Source organism: Elephas maximus, chromosome 23 (assembly GCF_024166365.1).
Source record: "Elephas maximus indicus isolate mEleMax1 chromosome 23, mEleMax1 primary haplotype, whole genome shotgun sequence".
Classification (NCBI taxonomy): domain Eukaryota; kingdom Metazoa; phylum Chordata; class Mammalia; order Proboscidea; family Elephantidae; genus Elephas; species Elephas maximus.
The window spans coordinates 74,398,913-74,416,930 of NC_064841.1; the positions used below are offsets into that span (position 1 = coordinate 74,398,913).

At 39.8% G+C, this 18,018-nt stretch overlaps 1 protein-coding gene across 5 annotated transcripts in view; it reads left to right on the forward strand.

Annotated features, from left to right (window-relative positions):
• The window catches only part of MYO16 (myosin XVI), a 733,911-nt gene that overhangs the window by 171,011 nt on the left and 544,882 nt on the right, over positions 1-18,018 (forward strand). For all 5 annotated transcript variants that reach the window (XM_049867507.1, XM_049867511.1, XM_049867508.1 and 2 more), the window contains exon 2: positions 1,194-1,457. In XM_049867507.1, the coding sequence (XP_049723464.1) occupies positions 1,232-1,457 (226 nt within the window). In that variant the 5' untranslated portion in view covers positions 1,194-1,231. The remainder of the gene's footprint in view (positions 1-1,193; positions 1,458-18,018) is intronic.

Consider the following 18,018-nt stretch of genomic DNA (forward strand, 5'->3'; position numbering starts at 1 on the left):
CTCTTGTTGAGGGCCTTCCTCTTTTTCGCTGATCCTCTACTTTACCAAGTACGGTGTCTTTCTCCAGGGGCTGATCCGTCCTGATAACATGTCCAAAGTACATGAGACGAAGTCTTGCTATCCTTGCTTCTGAGGAGCGTTCTGGCTGCACTTCTTCCAAGACAGATTTCTTCATTCTTCTTACGGTCCATGGTGTATTCAGTATTTCTTCGTCAACACCATTAATTCAAAGGCATCAATTCTTCTTCGGTCTTCTTTATTCATTGTCCAACTTTCACATGCATGTGAGGCTGTTGAAAATTCTTAGCTATATTTAGGTCCAAGTTGATTCCAACTCATAGCGACCCTGGAGAAAGACATCATGCTTGGTAAGGTAGAGGATTAGTGAAAAAGAGGAAGACCCTCAATGAGACAGATTGACACAGTGGCTGCAACAATGGCAATGGGCTCAAACATAACAATTGTGAGGATGGTGCAGGACGGGGAAGTGTTTTTGTTCTGATGTACACAGGGTCACTGTGAGTCAGAAGCAACCGAATAGTGCCTAACAACAATAATAGTTAGGTCTCTCAGAAATGCATGTGATCGATCATCAGGAAAAGGGTTCAGCAATAAATTAATCATTGTATCATACAAAGAGTTGCAAGGATGTTTTCTTACCTTAGATTGGCAGAGTCATCATGGTATGCAAAACCAACTTTATTCGGGTCTTCTCAAGACTGGAGTGGCTTTCTGCCAAACTCAACATAGGAAGTTTACTCAGCATTATTCAGTTATATGAAGGAGCTAAGCATAGTGGTAAAACATTTAGGCTTGGGGCAGTTCTCTTCTGTCTTATAGGGTCGTGATAAAATAGACTTGTTGGCAACGGGTTTGGTTTATGTGTGTGTGGATTTAAAGAAATAGAAAGGATGCATTGTTCATAATTGTGTTGAGCAATACTACGTATCTAAGTCTATTATTCATTTTATTACCATGTAATCGTGAATAAGATATCAACTCTCTGCTTTTCACAGTCTGTAAAATAGGCTTTGTACTTCCATATCACGCACAGAGAGGATGGAATGATTTTATGACTTGTGTAATATTATAATCGTGTAATAGGTAATCTAAAATCAAGTATGATTTCTAGGACTATATGATATTCGTTGTAATAAAAGGTGTAACGATATTTCCTGTTGCTTTTCTTTTAGGTTGCTTTCAGCTATGTAATATTTTTCGATCTCATGAAATGGAAATTGACCAGTGCTTGCTGGAGTCCCTTCCCCTAGGCCAGCGGCAGCGACTGGTGAAGCGCATGCGCTGTGAACAAGTCAAAGCCTACTATGAGCGGGAGAAGGCTTTTCAGAAGCAGGAGGGGTTCTTCAAGAGGCTGAAGCATGGAAAGAATCAGAAAGTTCATTTTAACCTTGCTGACATGCTGCAGGATGCAATTATCCATCACAATGACAAAGAAGGTACTTGACAGAAAAGTAAAAAAAAATGTTAGAAGGTGGTTTTCCATGCTTTTTTGTTTGTTCTTTGTTGGGAAGGAGGTGGGCGATAAAATTTCTTTTAAATACTGGAAGCTGCTTGCTTTTAACTGTCTGAAACATTCAAGAAAAGAAAATATTCTACCCAATGAACATTGTTAAAAAGATTGGGTTGCAAAATTCATTAATCGTTGACTCATGTTGTTAGCTACTGTTGAGTCAGTTCTGAATCATAGTGACCCACATGAGCAGAGTAGAACTGCTCCGTAGGGTTTTCAAGGTGTGAACTTTTGGAAGCAGATTGCCAGGCCTGTTTTCCAAGGCGTATCTGAGTAGTTTTGAACTGCCAGTCTTTTGGCTAAGAGTCAGTTGCTTAACTTTTTGCGCTACCCAGGGGCTCATTAACTCATACATGGGTAGATATAGTAGTAAAGTCAGTTCTCCCCAAAACTCAGTACAGAAGAGTGAATTTGTTTATCCATTAAAGTAGGTTGGTTTACAGTATCAAATTTTTCTAAGCACCTGAAATCCAAATCTTAATTTTCTTCACAAGACTATTAAGCATCTCGTGTTTCATGTATTCTTGTTCACGGATATTTTTGCTCTTGTTTTTGGAATCTGTTTTAGGATTTACTTTCCAAAGTTCTACCAAGAGAAACACTTCCCAGCTATAGGTATATATGTAGAACCCGTGGTTGAATTTATCAGAAAAAAGCATGCTAATAAAACAGGTTCACTATCCCTTGATCACAATTCAAAGTCCAAAAAGCTCAGAAAACAAAAAAAAGTTTTTTTTTTTTTTGGTAACTCATTAGGTGATAAAACCTTCCCTGACTTAGTTGTATATTTTAACTTGTTAAATCATAAAAATCCTAAATTTAGTAACATGGTTGGCTCCAAGGTTTTCAAACCAGGCTTATGAACCTGTATATGGGAAAAATGACAGCACATTATGTAAAATAGTAGCTATAATAAGAAGACGAAAGTAGTTCTTTTGATGGCTTTGTGTGGGCTTGCTAAACTGGAATATTCTGAGACGTTTTCAGGTTCTCTTGCAATGACGGTGACAGAATCTCTGCGTGGAAAAGTACCTGAGAGATCATCTAATCCACCCTCTTTATTCTACGTGTGTAGCATCTGAGATTCAACAATGTATCACATTCTCTGGCAAGCAATCCCATAGTACTCTTTACTTCCCTTTTTTTTTTTTAAATAATTTTTATTGTGCTTTAAGTGAAAGTTTACAAATCAAGTCAGTCTGTCACATATAAGCTTATATACACCTTACTCCATACTCCCACTTACTCTCCCCCTAATGAGTCAGCCCGCTCCCTCCTTCCAGCCTCTCCTTTCGTGACGGTTTTGCCAGTATCTAGCCCTCTCTAACCTCCCATCTCCCCTCCAGACAGGAGATGCCAACACAACCTCAAGTGTCCACCTGATACAAGTAGCTCACTCTTCATTAGCATCTCTCTCCAACCCATTGTCCAGTCCCTTCCATGTCTGATGAGTTGTCTTTGGGAATGGTTCCTGTCCTGGGCCAACAGAAGATTTGGGGACTGTGACCGCCAGGATTCTTCTAGTCTCAGTCAGACCATTAAGTCTGGTCTTTTTATGAGAATTTGGGTTCTGTATCCCACTGTTCTCCTGCTCCCTCAGGGATTCTCTGTTGTGCTCCCTGTCAGGGCAGTCATCGGTTATGGCCGGGCACCAACTAGTTCTTCTGGTCTCAGGATGATGTAGGTCTCTGGTTCATGTGGCCCTTTCTGTCTCTTGGGCTCATAGTTATCGTGTGACCTTGGTGTTCTTCATTCTCCTTTGCTCCAGGTGGGTTGAGACCAATTGATGCATCTTAGATGGCTGCTTGTTATCATTTAAGACCCTAGACGCCACACTTTAAAGTGGGATGCAGAATGTTTTCATAATAGAATTATTTTGCCAATTGACTTAGAAGTCCCCTTAAGTCATAAGGGAATTGACACCAATATAGCTGAAAAAAAATCAGATAAAAGAATTAAAAAAAATGAAGAAACCCTAAGAATCATGTGGGACTCTATCAAGAAGAATAACTTGCGTGTGATTGGAGTTTCAGAACAGGGAGGGATAACAGAAAATACAGAGAGAATAGTTGAAGATCCGTTGGCAGAAAACTTCCCTGACATCATGAAAGATGAAGGGATATCTATCCAAGGTGCTTATCGAACTCCGTATAAGATTGACCCAAAAAGAAAATCACCAAGACATATTATCATCATACTTCCTATTTTATTATTCTCTCTCACTTGTCGTGGCACAGTGGTTAAACGCTTGGATGCAAACCAAAAGGTTGGCAGTTTAAATCCACTAGCCACTCCTTGGAAACCCAATGGGGTAGTTCTATTCTGTCCTACAGAGTTGCTATCGAGTCAAAATCGACTCGACAGCAACAATTTGGTTTTTTTCTTACTTGCAGCAGTGTACTTAATGGAGGTCTTCTCTGTGAATCTCGAAGTGCAAGAGACATTGTCTATCACGTTACTGGTTCCCTCTGCCCATCTCAGCACCCTCCAGTGCTGTTGATGAGACTGAGGCTATTTGTCCTAGTTCACCAGGCAGTAGTTGTCAGAGCAAACCTAAAGTAGAATGCAGGCCTTTAAATTTATGCTGTATATTGATTTAAAAGTAATGACAAGAAAACATGTATTTGCATATCTATAAAGTCTATTGTTCCTCAAAAGATTGGAGATGATAGGTAAAATATCTACAGTACAAAATAAGACCTAAGTCAGGGCTAAAAAGAAATTAAAAGTAGCAAAATATTAAACCCAGAGACCAAGCAGCAATTATCGTTATTATAACGTTTTGGAAAAAAGTCATACAATCCAGATTAAAAATTTCTGAGCACTTGCTGTAGACATGGAGCTATATTGAACTGTGGAAATCAGAGAGCAGGAAAAAATAGGGATCCATTCCTCAAAAATGTCCGCTCTAAGTAAAGAGAAAAAAAAAAAAAAACTCATAAATAAGATAGAAAGCAATTAATGAATAAAGGTGAAGTCTGGTAGAGCTGGAATAGTTGAGCAAAGTTTCTTGGAGAACAGGATTTTTGAGAGACTCTGAACTTGCAGGTTGCTTAGAGCTTAGATATTTGCAGGAAAGAAAGGAGAACAGTGTACATATGGCCAACATCTTGGGTAAACTGTTACACAAGAAGTGGAGTCCCCAGACATGGAATCTATGGGACAGGAGCCAAAATCAAGGAGAGTGGCAGCTGAATTGGTTTTAAGTAAAATAAGAGTAAGACACTTAAAGGTCTGGTCTTGAAGCAGAAAGCAGTGGGGGACATTGTTGTTTCCTAAGAAGGAAAATGATGTGCTATGTCTTAGTCATCTAGTGCTGCTATAACAGAAATACCACAAGTGGATGGATTTAACAAAGAGAAGTTTATTCTTTCACAGTCCCCTAGGCTAAAAGTCCGAATTCAGGGTGCCAGCTCCAGGGGAAGGCTTTCTCTCTGTTGGCTCTGGTGGAAGGTCACAGTGATGTATCAGTCTTCCCTTGGTCTGGGAACATCTCAGTGCAGGAACCTCAGGACCAAAGGTCGTGCTTTGCTCCCGGCACTGCTTTCTTGGTGGTATGAGGTCCCCTGTGTCTCTCTGCTCACATTTTTCTTTTATATCTCAAAAGAGATTGGCTTAAGACACCATCTAATCTTGTAGCTCGCATCTATATAACTGCCGCTAATCCATCTTAGTACCTCATAGTGATAGGATTTACAACACATAGGGAAATCACATCAGACGAAAAAATGGAAGACAATCAATCATACAAGGGAATCATGACCTAGCCAAGTTGACAGATATTTTGAGGGGACACAGTTCAATCCATGACACTCTATAAAGGTTTTCTTTTTAGCAAAGATTAATCAGGGATATTTACCTGTAGAATGAATTGAAGCATGAGAATAAGAGCTGGGAGCAGTGATACAAAGAACTTGTTGACTTAATTTCAGTGTATGTAGATGGAACTGGACTGGGATAGCTGCAGTGAGAGTAGGAACAAAATAACAAACCTGAGAGGCACATTCCGTGGAAACTGGATTAATTCATGAGATATTTATTGATTCTGTATTATGTGCCAGATAGCTATGAAATAAACAGACAAAATCTCTCCCTCTATGATGCCCAACTGTCTCTTAAGAATGACCATCAATACCAAAATAAACCAAACCAAATCCGATGCCATCGAGTCGATTCCAACTCATAGCGACCCTATAGCACAGAGTGGAACTGCCCCACAGGGTTTCCAAGGAGTGCCTGGTGGATTCAAACAGCTGGCCTTTTGGTTAGCAGCCGTAGCTCTTAACCACTATGCCACCAGGGTTTCCATATAGTAAGATAGATAATGATACATGTTGAGAGGAAAGCCTCCTGAAAGAAGTGAGGAGTTGATGTACAGATACCTGGGGAGTGAGCATTTCAGGAGAAGAAATGGTGGATACAGAGTGCTTAGGGGAGAGCATCCAGCCAGTCAGAGGAACATCAAGGCAACCAGCATGGCGGGACAGAGTGAATACATGAGAAGAGTAGAAGGAGACGAGGCTGGAGAATATGAACGGCCAGATGATGTGATGTCTGAGAGGGCCAGGGAACGGGCTTTGGCTGTCGTGCTGAGTGAGCTTGGAAGGCATTAGAGGGCTTTGAGGAGAAGGGAGACCTGGTATCACTGGTAAGGTAACAGGATCAGCCTAACTGCTCTGCTCTGAATTAACTGGAGAACTGTAAGCATTGAAGCAGGGAAACAAGTGAGGAGACTGGTAAGCTGGGCAAGAGATGCTGGTGGCTTGGACCAAAGTGGAAAAAGGGTATGGTGAGAAACAGTCAAACGGATATAATTTTGGGATTAAGCTGATAGGAAATGCTGATGAACTGGCTATAGAGAATATATTCCTTTTATATTGCTGCTTTAAAAAATGACCACAAATGTAGTGGTTTAAAACAACGCAGTTTTTTAAATCTTACATTTCTCTAGGTTAGAAGTCCAATATGGGCTTCACAGGGCTAAAATTAAGATGTCAGTAGACCGCATTCCTTTTAGGCTCTAGAGGAGAGTCCATTGCCTTGTCTTTTTCATTTTCTAGAGGCCTTCTGGAAACGCTGGTGGTGTAGTGGTTAAGTGCTACTGCTGCTAACCAAAGGGTCGACAGTTTGAATCTGCCATGCGCTCCTTGGAAACTCTGTGGGGCAGTTCTACTCTGTCCTATAGGGTCGCTGTGAGTCAGAATCGACTCGATGGCAGTGGGTTTGGTTAGAGGCCTTCTACATCCCTGGCTCCTGGCCTCCTTCCTCCATCTTCAAAGCTAGCAACTGTGGGCACGTCCCTCTCCGGCTTCAGATTTATCCAACCTCTTCTTTCATCCTTGCAGCTCTCTGGTAGACTCTTTTCCTTCTTCTTCCACTTTTAAGGGTCCATATGATTACACTGAGCCCAGTTCAGTAATCTAGGATAATGTTCCTACTTTAATGCTAGCTGATTAGCAACCTTAATTCATCTGCAGTCTGAATTTCTGTGGTGTGGTATAGTGGATTTTTCTTTTTTTCTTCTTCTTTTTTTTTTTTAATCTGGCTGTTGTAGGCCTGGATTTGTAATTCTCCCAAAATGATTGATTGAGCTACAGTTTGTCAGGTGATTGGTTGGTTTGCTAGCTGCCTTAAAGGCTTTTAATCCTCCCACTAGGATTGAGCGGTTTATGAACTACCTAGAGAATCGACTTGATGGCACTGGGTTGGGTTAGAGGATTGGTTGGTTTATGAAATCATGCTTTGAAATTGACAGGTTTTCCTATAAGAGCAGCCAATCTTACGAGATTTTATGGGGACTTCCTGATCTACAAGAGAGGAGAGGAGCACATCCTTTGGACCTGGGTTCCCTGTGCTGGGGACCTCCTAGACTCAAAAAAAGAGCTGTAACATGAGTCAGCCCTGACTGAGCTATTAATGAAGACCAAGAGAATGGCAGTGGCAAGAGGTCCAGAAGGGGCTAGCAGCAGTGAGAGAGGGTAGTCAGGGTGATGACGGTTAGCAGGGTTGGCCCACGGACCAGATGGTAGCCTGGGTGGGCCAGCCTACCTTTGATGACAGCAGGCCCCTGAGTAGAGCAAGAATCAGTGCAAGACCACACTTTTGGCAGCAGCAGGTACCCTGGCTAGTTGAGAGCTGTAGCCCTAAGGGTAGAGAGGGGGCTGGTTTTGAGCAGGGGTTGCCAGCAGAGAATCGGAAAAGCCTGCGCAGGGGTCTTCCTATAGCAGGGCAGAACTGGTAACAGGAAGCCCAGAGGCAGAGCAGAGGGTGGCGGGAGCTGTGGGTAGACCGGGCAGTGAACAACGTCAGTACCTGAACCCCGAGCACGTGCTGACATCTGGACCACATCATGCCTGCCCAGTGACATAAGAATGGACACCAGTTTTTGGGGAAGGGTAGGCGAGTCCTCTTTGAAATGTAAGCGGGTCCCTGTCTTACAAAGTGGGTCACGTGTAGTGGGACAGGACCGGTTCACCATAAGTGATCTGTTCCTGTTGTTTACCATTTGTTTTCTGTAAATAATAATAATGGTTTTCATTTTGTCAACACTGTGTCCATGTCTCCTGTGTAGGGCTTGATCATATGAATGAACATAGAAGTCATGGAGTGGTTGATGCTGCTGGGCAAAGTCTTATCCCTAGTAGTCTTATTCCTGCTTGTAGTATGAAATGTATTCACAAACATAACACCAGGGGCAAAGACAGGGCTGGGTTAAAGCCACTCTCTTACTCGTGCATTTTTTATTTATGGGGTCTGCAGATGTGACTATTTCAGATTTTGAAATAGTTGCACTCTCTACACCATTATTAATTTTTTTTTACTACAGCAAGGGATGGGTGCAGAATTTGGAACAAATTCTGTTACATTCGTAATGCTTTTAGTAATTTAAGCACTAGCAATACTAGTACAATGATTTGCACCCATTAAACAGAGGAAGTCTCTTCCAATTTAGTACATTTTAAAAAGAAGGTTAATTTTGGATTTGTCTTTAGTGATTCACAAATCCTTTTTATGAGCTTTAGTTTTTGTGCTCTGCTTAGTTGTAGCCATTTCGTTTTACCTGGGCATAAAATTATATCACTTTTTAAATTTGGTTCTACCCTAGCAACATGGAGCCCTGGTGGTGTAGTGGTTCAGAGCTACAGCTGCTAATCAAAAGGTGGGTGGGTTGAATCCAGCGGCCACTCCTTGAAAACCCTATTGGGCAGTTCTACTATGTCCTATCGGGTTGCTATGGGAGGTAACTGAGTGTCTACCTTAGCAGATAAATTGGAGTAATTGAAAATAAATAAAATTTATGAAACCAGTAAAATTTATAAAATAAAATTTACATTCAAATTTAGACATTAGCAGAAAAATTTATATTTGAAAATCAGTAACTAAAAGAAATTGATTTGGAACATGTAATTTTGTTCTTCCAGCCTGAGACAGTCAAAAGAAATAGTACTTAAAAGGCAGTTAGAAGTAATCTCATGCGTTTGTTGTATGATGTTTGTTGGTGGGCCCTTTCTGGATCTCTAGGAGTGTTTTTGTCTTGAAATACTATTTAAAAACTTGCAACTCACTTTCTGTCCTTTGATGCTGAGTCTTCACAGTTCATTGGACTACTGCTGATACCTGACGGGGGTGAGAGCAATCGCAAAGAGTGTGTTACAAATACAAATACAAGGGAATGCTCAATCTGGAGGTGTGTTTTCATTCACTTTGTGCAGGACAGGGCCAGATTCCTCACGAATCGTGATTATAGTGCTGCTGGCGTGTTCTTAAGTGGTCGATGAGAGAGAACTGAATGAGAGGTTATACCCAATTGATCCAAAATGAAAAAAAAAGGTATAATTATTATAATATGCAAAATTTATGAAATGTACATTTTATTTCTTCATAGAATAAACTCCAGTGTTCAGAGATATGTACATAATTGGTGTAACAACACCTCTTCTCAAAGAGCAAGTTTGTTTTCTGAGTCATAATAATATCAATTTCTTAAAAGAAAGTCTGAAGGGAAATGGAAAATAAAATACATTCACATATTTTTTATTTGCTAAATATTCATTTCCTCCAGGAATGGTTCAATTTCCTTACATGGAAATGCGTAAATATTCTGATCAAATATAAATGTATTGTTCTGATAAATGTCGTTAGTGACTTTTTTGGAAGCTGAATTTAGAAACACACTCATTGCCGCAAAGCAGAAGCATACTTTGAATGGTAAATAAATATTAAATTTTGTGTCCTCTTAATGTACCTAATGCCTTGTTAGCATAGATACAGTAATCTCAAATGCTGTGCCCTAAGCAACACACAATAAAAAATGAAACTCACTTGATATGTAAATTAAAACTTTTCCTGTAAGATAAATATTAATATTTCTATTATCTTTTGGATGTTTGCTATGTTAGTATTATATTAAATTATTACCCATGTTATCATTATATTAAATATATGCTAGGTTGCATCCGTGTGTATGCCAAACATATTTTAAAGTTCAAGTTATAAACATTATTGGTTACAAAACTTAGGACATAGCTCTGTATTTAAATGCTATGCAGCTGAAAAGTAACTTGACTGAATTCATTGCATTGGTCAACTTACTTGAGTTGCCTCGCTTTTGTGTGTCATCTGGGACTGGAGTTCCCATTGGTTGTTTACCAGGATGTGTATAAGAGCATACCTTTGTGTTTGTATCATGGCAAAGAGCATTGCAGGCCCTCCTGGCTGGAGTTTCTGGGTCAGCAGATGTGGATGTCCAAGATGGTTCTCTCAGATGGATCAGAGACCCGTTATCTATTAATATAATCTGTCCTTTCTCAGTAACTACTCATGTTGGATCCAGTTGCGTACTGAGTGAATGTAGCAAGACTTAGATCCAACAGCCCACCCCTACCTCTTGTTTATTAGAAAAAAATGGAATACTCCTGAGAGACCCAACAAAGTAAGGAGCTTCAATTAGATGGGAAGGGACTGTAGGAGACAGGTGTCAACGAAGGTGTTGAAGTGGTAGGGGCCTCATAGCTTCAACAACCTTGCACTTGGGTGCCCTGGTGACCCTGTGTGAACTTTATTTCCAGCTGGCACATTCTCATGCATTGGAGTATCAGTTTCATTTAGTGCCCTGCCAGTTCATTTCCACTGTGGTGCTCACTTTCCTTGTGTCCTGTGTGCTTGGTATTTATGAGTCTTCACTTTGGACGGCTGTTACCCCTATTTTGTTGATGCCCTAATCATGTGCTTACCTTGCTTATTGGATAATCCATCCCTGGACAAAAACCATGGGGGCCAGAATTCTGTCTACCACAAGAAATGAGAGAAAGATTCAATAACATCAAGTTTTGTGGCTGAACAAGTATAATGACATGTCATTAACTGAGTTAGGGACACATCTAGAAGGAGTCAATTTAGGGGTAAAGGTGAGGACAAACAAGGGAGTATTTTGCTTGTGGGAGATATAAATTTGAGGCTCATGGGCATATAGATGGTAACTATACATACCCACTGCCCTAGAGTCAATTCCCACTCATAGCAACACTATAGCACAGAGTAGAATTGCCCCATATGGCTTCCAAGGAGTGCCTGGTGGATTTGAACTGCTGACCTTTTGGTTAGCACCCATGGCTTTTAACCACTACACCACCAGGGTTTCTATATACGTGGTATCAAAAGCTCAAAAACTGGATGAGATCGCTTAGGGAATGAGGTAGAAAAATCTTAGGACTGATACCTGAGGAATCCCAATATTAAGAGTTCAGAAAAATGAGGTAGAATAGCCAGCAACAACCAGGACTGAGAGAGGAAAATGAGGGGAGTGTGCTCTCTTCAAGGAGGAGAGAGTGATCAACTATGCAAAATGCTCCACTGGGTCTAGAAGGTGGAATTGCATTAGAAATATGCATGTTATTAGTTTTGGTGAATCACTGGAGCAAAGTCCCTGAGAGTGCAGAAGGGAATGAGACCTGGTGCCCAAGGGGAGAGTTTGGCTTTACCTAGGAATGTCTATAGCAGTAGTTCCCAACTCTGCCTGCACCCTAGGACCACCTGGGAAGACCTTTTTTTTTTTCCTTTAATTCCAATATCTAGGCCCTGTCAATAGAGATTCTGATTTAGTCTCTCTGAAGTGGCACCAGAATATTTTTCAAAGATCCATACGAGATTGTAATGTACGGGGAGGTTTGAAAATACTCAATCTAGAGTAACAGGAGAGAAAATGAAATTAAGTGGGTATATGTGGTGAAGGCAGCTTATGGTGGATATCTTAATGTGTTAACATACTTATTGACATTAGAACTATGGCTGTCAGCTAGGAGTGAGGATGGGGAAGAGGGATTGCAGATTAAGGACAGAGGAGAAGGTTTGAGAGTGGGAAAATGAACAGTTCAGAGAAGCACAGTATGAAAAAAATAATGGGAATTACAGGGAAAATAAGAAATAAAAGAAAAAGCTCAAATACGACTCAACGTTTTCAGAAATACGTTGGCATGTCATCTCTACTTTTTTGTTCTTTTTCTTAACTATTTGATTTCCTGTTCAAAAATTTTCCTGTAATTTTGAATCCTCAGTTTGCCTTCACAGAAATTATTTCACATGTATACTCAGATAACATTTTAGTTGAATATATTACAATGTTATAGATTAAAAAAAATAAATACCCATACCAATTGCTATTGAGTTGATTCTGACTCATGGAGACCTTATAGAGCGGAGTACAACTGCTCCATAGGATTTCCAAGGAGCAGCTGGTAGATTTGAACTGTTGACCTTTTGGTTAGCACTCAGTATTTCTTGCCTAATGAAAATATTTCTGTAACCACCAATGCCTGGCAAATACTAGTTTTTTCATGTGTATTCTAAGTGTATTAAATGCATAAGCCTGATGGATAGCAGGTTGTTCATGCATAAATGTTAATGTAAAGACACTGAAATCTAAGCAAGTAGACTTGTTTTTTCGATTCAAAAGAAGCAAGAAGAATATTTTGTTTGAATAATCCATGATAACATTGGATGGGATTTTATTGAAGAAATTATTGTCTATGGGTTTGTGTGTGTGTGTTTCAGATGGCTATGGTGAGAAAGAACTGGATAATAAATCACCACAATTTGCTTATTGTAGTGGCTAAGCCTAGGTATTCAAAGTAATAGGAATTATGAGAAGCAGAAAAAAAATAACTCACAAACGTACAATGTTTATTGCATGCGTGCTATGTACAACAAACTGAAGTGAATTCTTCTGTACAGCATCTTGTTGATTCCTCACAACAGAGATACAACAAAAGAAATATCTCAAGTGTGGTGAAGGAGAATATCTGCAGAAAGTAAAACCATGTAAGTTTATGACTCTTGGGAAATAGTTTCTATTGCTAATAGAAGACAAGATGATGGAAGATAAATAAGGCCAGCATTACATCAGACGCTGAAAAAAGAGCTGAATGACTCTTAGACGTCAACAAGAGAATTTAAATTTCTAATCAGGTATTGACATTTTAGATATATTTTTCTATGAAGAATCAAAATACTCAGCTACAGAGGATATTTGGAGCTGATCCAAGTATAAAATAATGATTATATCTATTGCCTCTTTGGAGATTCTCATCTACCTTGAATAACCCCACTTAAGTATCCGTATACCTCATCATACTGGAGGCAAACCATGAATTTCTTGCAAATTCAAGAAAATAAATTATGTCACAAAGGCAAGCATTCTCTTCTGAGGCGTTATAATTTCCCTTGCGATATTTTACTTCTCTCAAGAAAGTACCCAGAAAAAAGTTTTCATTTTATTCATGGCAGTGATATTTTCATTTAACTTTAAGATACTAAAGTATTCAAACGTACGCTTTTGTGCCATTGAAAAAGTAAAAAAATACTTACCTGAGGAAAAATCTTTCCTATTTAAATTATTGTTTAAAACTACAGATTGTGTGTGTATTTGTATTTTATGTTTTATCTAAGAGTTACAAGTACCTTTATGGGCTTTAAGAAAAAAAAAAAAATTTCCTGTTGACTCATAGCAACTCATCGCATAGGACAGAGCAGACCTGCTCCATAGGGTTTCCAAGGCTTCTGTCTTTATGGAAGCAGACTGTCATATCTTTGTCCTGCGGAGGAGCTGGTGAGTTCCAACTGCTAACTTTTTGTTACCAGCTAGCACTTTAACCACAGTGCCATCAGGGCTCCTTTTTACTGGCTTACTGAATATAAAGAATCATATACACCTTTTTAAAGAAAAACGTGCCTATGGTCTTACTTATACTAAGATTTGTAGCATGTCATTTAAAAGCAATTCAGGATTTTCATTTGACTTTTAAAAGTTGCATTTTTCTAAGCATAAATTTAGTGTCTTTGGTGTTTTAATGTTCTCCTCTGGTAGTTGGTGACATTTTAGCGAGTAATTTTTCATTTTAATATACTGTACTGTTGTAAAATGTAGTTTAACAACTTTTTTCCTTCTAAAAGGAAACTTTGTTGTAAATTTTCTTTTTAGAGCTTTAATTACACCACACAAAAGAAAGAGGCAGAGAGATAGAGGAAAAATTTGTGTGTGTAGGAAAAATTTAAGTGGAAATGTATTTTGCTACACTAGGGTTGATAATCTCAAATCTTAGTCAGTTTTTACTAATCAGTCCACAATGTTTTTTTCTAAAAGTAATGGTAATGTTATTGTTTGGCAAGTAGTGAGCATATTCAGCATTATCAGAGCTTTAAACGACTTTACTCACTTAATTCCCCTAGTAACAATATACGATAGGTGCTCCCATTTTACTGGTGAAGAAAGTGAGCCTTAGAAGAAAAATAACTCTCAGGTCTGAGTATAGAGAACACGCATTTGTCTGCAACACTGTTGTCTCTCAGGCTGATTTCTGATGGTAAAAGTGAGCTAAACCAGTAACCCCACAGGTTGATTTGCTTCCATTGCTATCTGGAATCACTTCCTCTGGTCAGCTAGTGGAGCTTTTTACCCACTGACAAGGGAATGGCCAAAGGCAAGAACAAGTTTTCTTTATACTCTGGGGTTTTACCCCTTCTTTTCCTGATCAACCTTGCAGATTATTTACTTCCTTCTCCTTTTTTTTTTTTTAAATAAGTTAAGAAGATTTATTTATGAATTTATAATTATTGGAGCCCCTTTTTATTCCAGTTGCACAAAGAGCTTGTAGGTGTAGTTACAGATGTGTAATTTCACACTTCATTTATGCCTCTATTTTAACACAAAAATCTAAACTTTTAGACCAAAAAGGAAAATATAAAATTATAGAAGTATGATAACACTGTTTCCCGGCCTTCCTCCTATCTCTCAGGATCTTTGTCCCCAGTTTTATTGGCGGGTTCTTCTTCCTTCTGCCCATTGTCTAAGGCTCTGATCCTAACTCTTTTCTTTTTCTCCTTTTTTTTTCCTGGATGGCTTCACTTATCCCCATTGCATCCCCCACTCACTCTAATGATTCCCAAGTCGGTATCTAGATCTGTTTCCTGAGCTCCAGACCTCATATTTCTGACGGCCTTAGATTTCTAACTTAGCATGTTCAAAATTGAACTCTACCCCCATCTCTACCCCAAACCAAGTTTTCTTCTTCTATTTTCAATTTTAATGAATATTGCCATCATTCCCCCAGTCTTCTAAGCCAGAATTCTTGAGGTCACTTTAGATTTCTTGAGATGCAAATTTTTAAAATGTGGATGGTTTCACTTCCTCTGAATAACTTATAACTGGGCTTATGTTATTCAGGGTCCTCTAAGAATGTGCCTAGAATATAAAAAAACTCATTGCCGTCGAGTCGATTCCGACTCATAACGACCCAATAAGACAAAGTAGAACTGCTTTGTAGAGTTTCAAAGGAGTGGTTGGTGGATTTGAACTCCCAACCTTTTGGTTGACAGCTGAGCTCTTAACCACTGTGCCACCAAACCCATTGCTGGGTTTCCAAGAAGCGGCTGGTGGATTTCAGCCGCCGACCCCATGGTTAACCACCATACCACCAAGGTTCTACTGTGCCACCAGGGTTCCCTTTTTAGTGTAGGTGTAGAAAATTAAGAGCCAATTTTTTTTTTTTTTCACCACTGTTATTTAATGAATGCTGTCTGTAGGAAGGAAACCCTGGTGGCATAGTGGTTAAGAGCTATGGCTGCTAACCAAAAGGCCGGTGGTTTGAGTCCACCAGATTCTCCTTGGAAACCCTATGGGGCAGTTCTGCTCTATCATGAGTTGGAATCAACTCCGTGGCAATGGGCTTGCGCTTGTCTGTATGAAGATGACACATGGGCACTGGCATTCTTTCCTTGGTGGTGACACGGATTTCTACTGAATGCAGCCAGGTTCTCTCTCCCTGGCCTCCCTGTGGGATCTCAGGGTGGCATAAACCATTGAGCTCTCAAATACAAGTTGAAAGGTTGGTGGTTCGAACCTACCCAGGGGCTCCGTGGAAGACAGGCCTGTTGACCTGCTTCGGAAAGGTCACAGCCTTGAAAAGCTTATGGAGCACAGTTCTACTCTGACACACATGGGGTCACCATGAGTTAGAATTGACTCCATAGCAGCAACAACGATAAGAAAAATCTCCCTATAACCAGCTTCGCAAATGGGGCATTTAGTGAATGTGGCGGTCACTAAGTACATTAAAGGTGGCCTCACAGAGGCACAGTGGTTAAGAGCTCAGCTCCTAACCAAAAGGTTAGCAGTTTGAATCCACCAGACACTCCTTGGAAACCTTACAGGGTAGTTCTGTTCTGTCCTATGGGTCGCTATGAGTTGGAATAGACTCGACAGCAACACGGTTTTCACAGGTGTTGAAACCATGGCCCTGCCACCTCTAAAATGGTAGCCAAATTGACTGAATGGGTAACCAACCCTAGTGTCATCTATGCATTTATTATGAATATAATTGTGTATGATGTGAGTTAAGTACTTAAAAAGACAAATATTTCTAGAAGTCAAAATGAAACACCCCTTCCACTGGCATTGGTTTTCAGAGGAGGCATTGAATGTTATGAGGGTCTTGAGATTAGGAGGGTGTGAGAGAGGGACTATTGGTCTGACTCAAAGTTTTTCAGTTATAGGGAGATGAGCATTTGGGATATTTATGAATCTGCACATTTACAATATGTGAACATTGTCACGCCCTTTCCTCCCTAGCCAATCACTATGGCAACCAAACCAAAAACCAAACCTGTTGCCGTCGAGTCGATTCCGACTCATAGCGACCCTGTAGGACAGAGTAGAACTGCCCCACAGAGTTTCCAAGGAGTGCCTGGTGGATTTCAACTGCCAACCTTTTGTTTAGCAGCCGTAGCACTTAACCACTCTGCCACCAGGGTTTCCATCCCTATGGCACCTTCTAGTTATATCAGAAGTAATAACCATATGGAAGCAATGATGCAAAGGTAGAAAATGCCGTTTTAGGTGCCATTCCTTGCTCTCGTCTCAATTTTGTTACATTTATGGGCATGAGAAAAGTATGGAAAGGTGACATTGGATTGGAAAGTAGCTTTTCATTTGTTTGTTTAAAATCTTATACCCAGTAGTTTTATTGTTTTAGGAAAGGGAAAGGAGGTAGTGAGATCTGGTATGTACAATAAAATATTGTCTTATTATTTTTGTTACACTTCTCTGTGTCAGTTCTTGTTCAATATATTACTTCTTAAAGTTGTTCCCTTTGAATAAAGTACACGTCTAATATGAATTAACAACAGAACACAAATTGTACAATTTCTAAGTCTGCGCACACTCAGACTTTGATTAAATTGAAACTCAAAAAAAATCAAACATTTTTGTTCCCTGAATTAATGCTGCAGCTAAGTTCTGTGATCCATCAAATTCCAGACAGTATTGCCATTGCTGACATGAACCAAGAGTTCTCTGATTCCTTGTGCTCACAACAGTCTGAAAAAAAGAAAAAAAAAAAATGACTTGTAATTTTCCCAGGAAAAAGGAACAATCTGTCAGTCTTAGAATGCTGTTTAGTGCGTAAGTTCAGCAGCAGAATAACCTGTGTATCATCCTTGCCTTTGACAGTAAGCTGTAGTACACTTCGAAGTAAAATGTTGTACAGGGAAAATGTAGATGTACCGTTTATAAAATGAACGCATGCAAGGACGGACCGAACAGAATGTATTATCAGACTTTGTTCTGAGCTTTTTCCATACTCAAAGAATTTCTAGGAAATGTCGTTGTTGTTATGTTGTTAGGTGCTGTTGAGTTGGTTCCGGCTCATGGTGACTCTGTGTACAGCAGAAGGAAGCACTGCCTGGTGCTGCGCCATCTTCACAATCATTGTTATGCTTGAGCCCATTGTTGCAGCCACTGTGTCAGTCCATCTCGTTGGGGCTCTTCCTCTTTCTCGCTGACCCTCTACTTTACCAGACATGACATCCTTCTCCAGGGACTGGTCCTTCCTGATACCATGTCCAAAGTATGTGAGACGTAGTCTTGCCGTCTTTGCTTCTGACAAGCATTCTGGTTGTACTTCTTCCAAAACAAGTTTGTCCGTTCTTATGGCAGT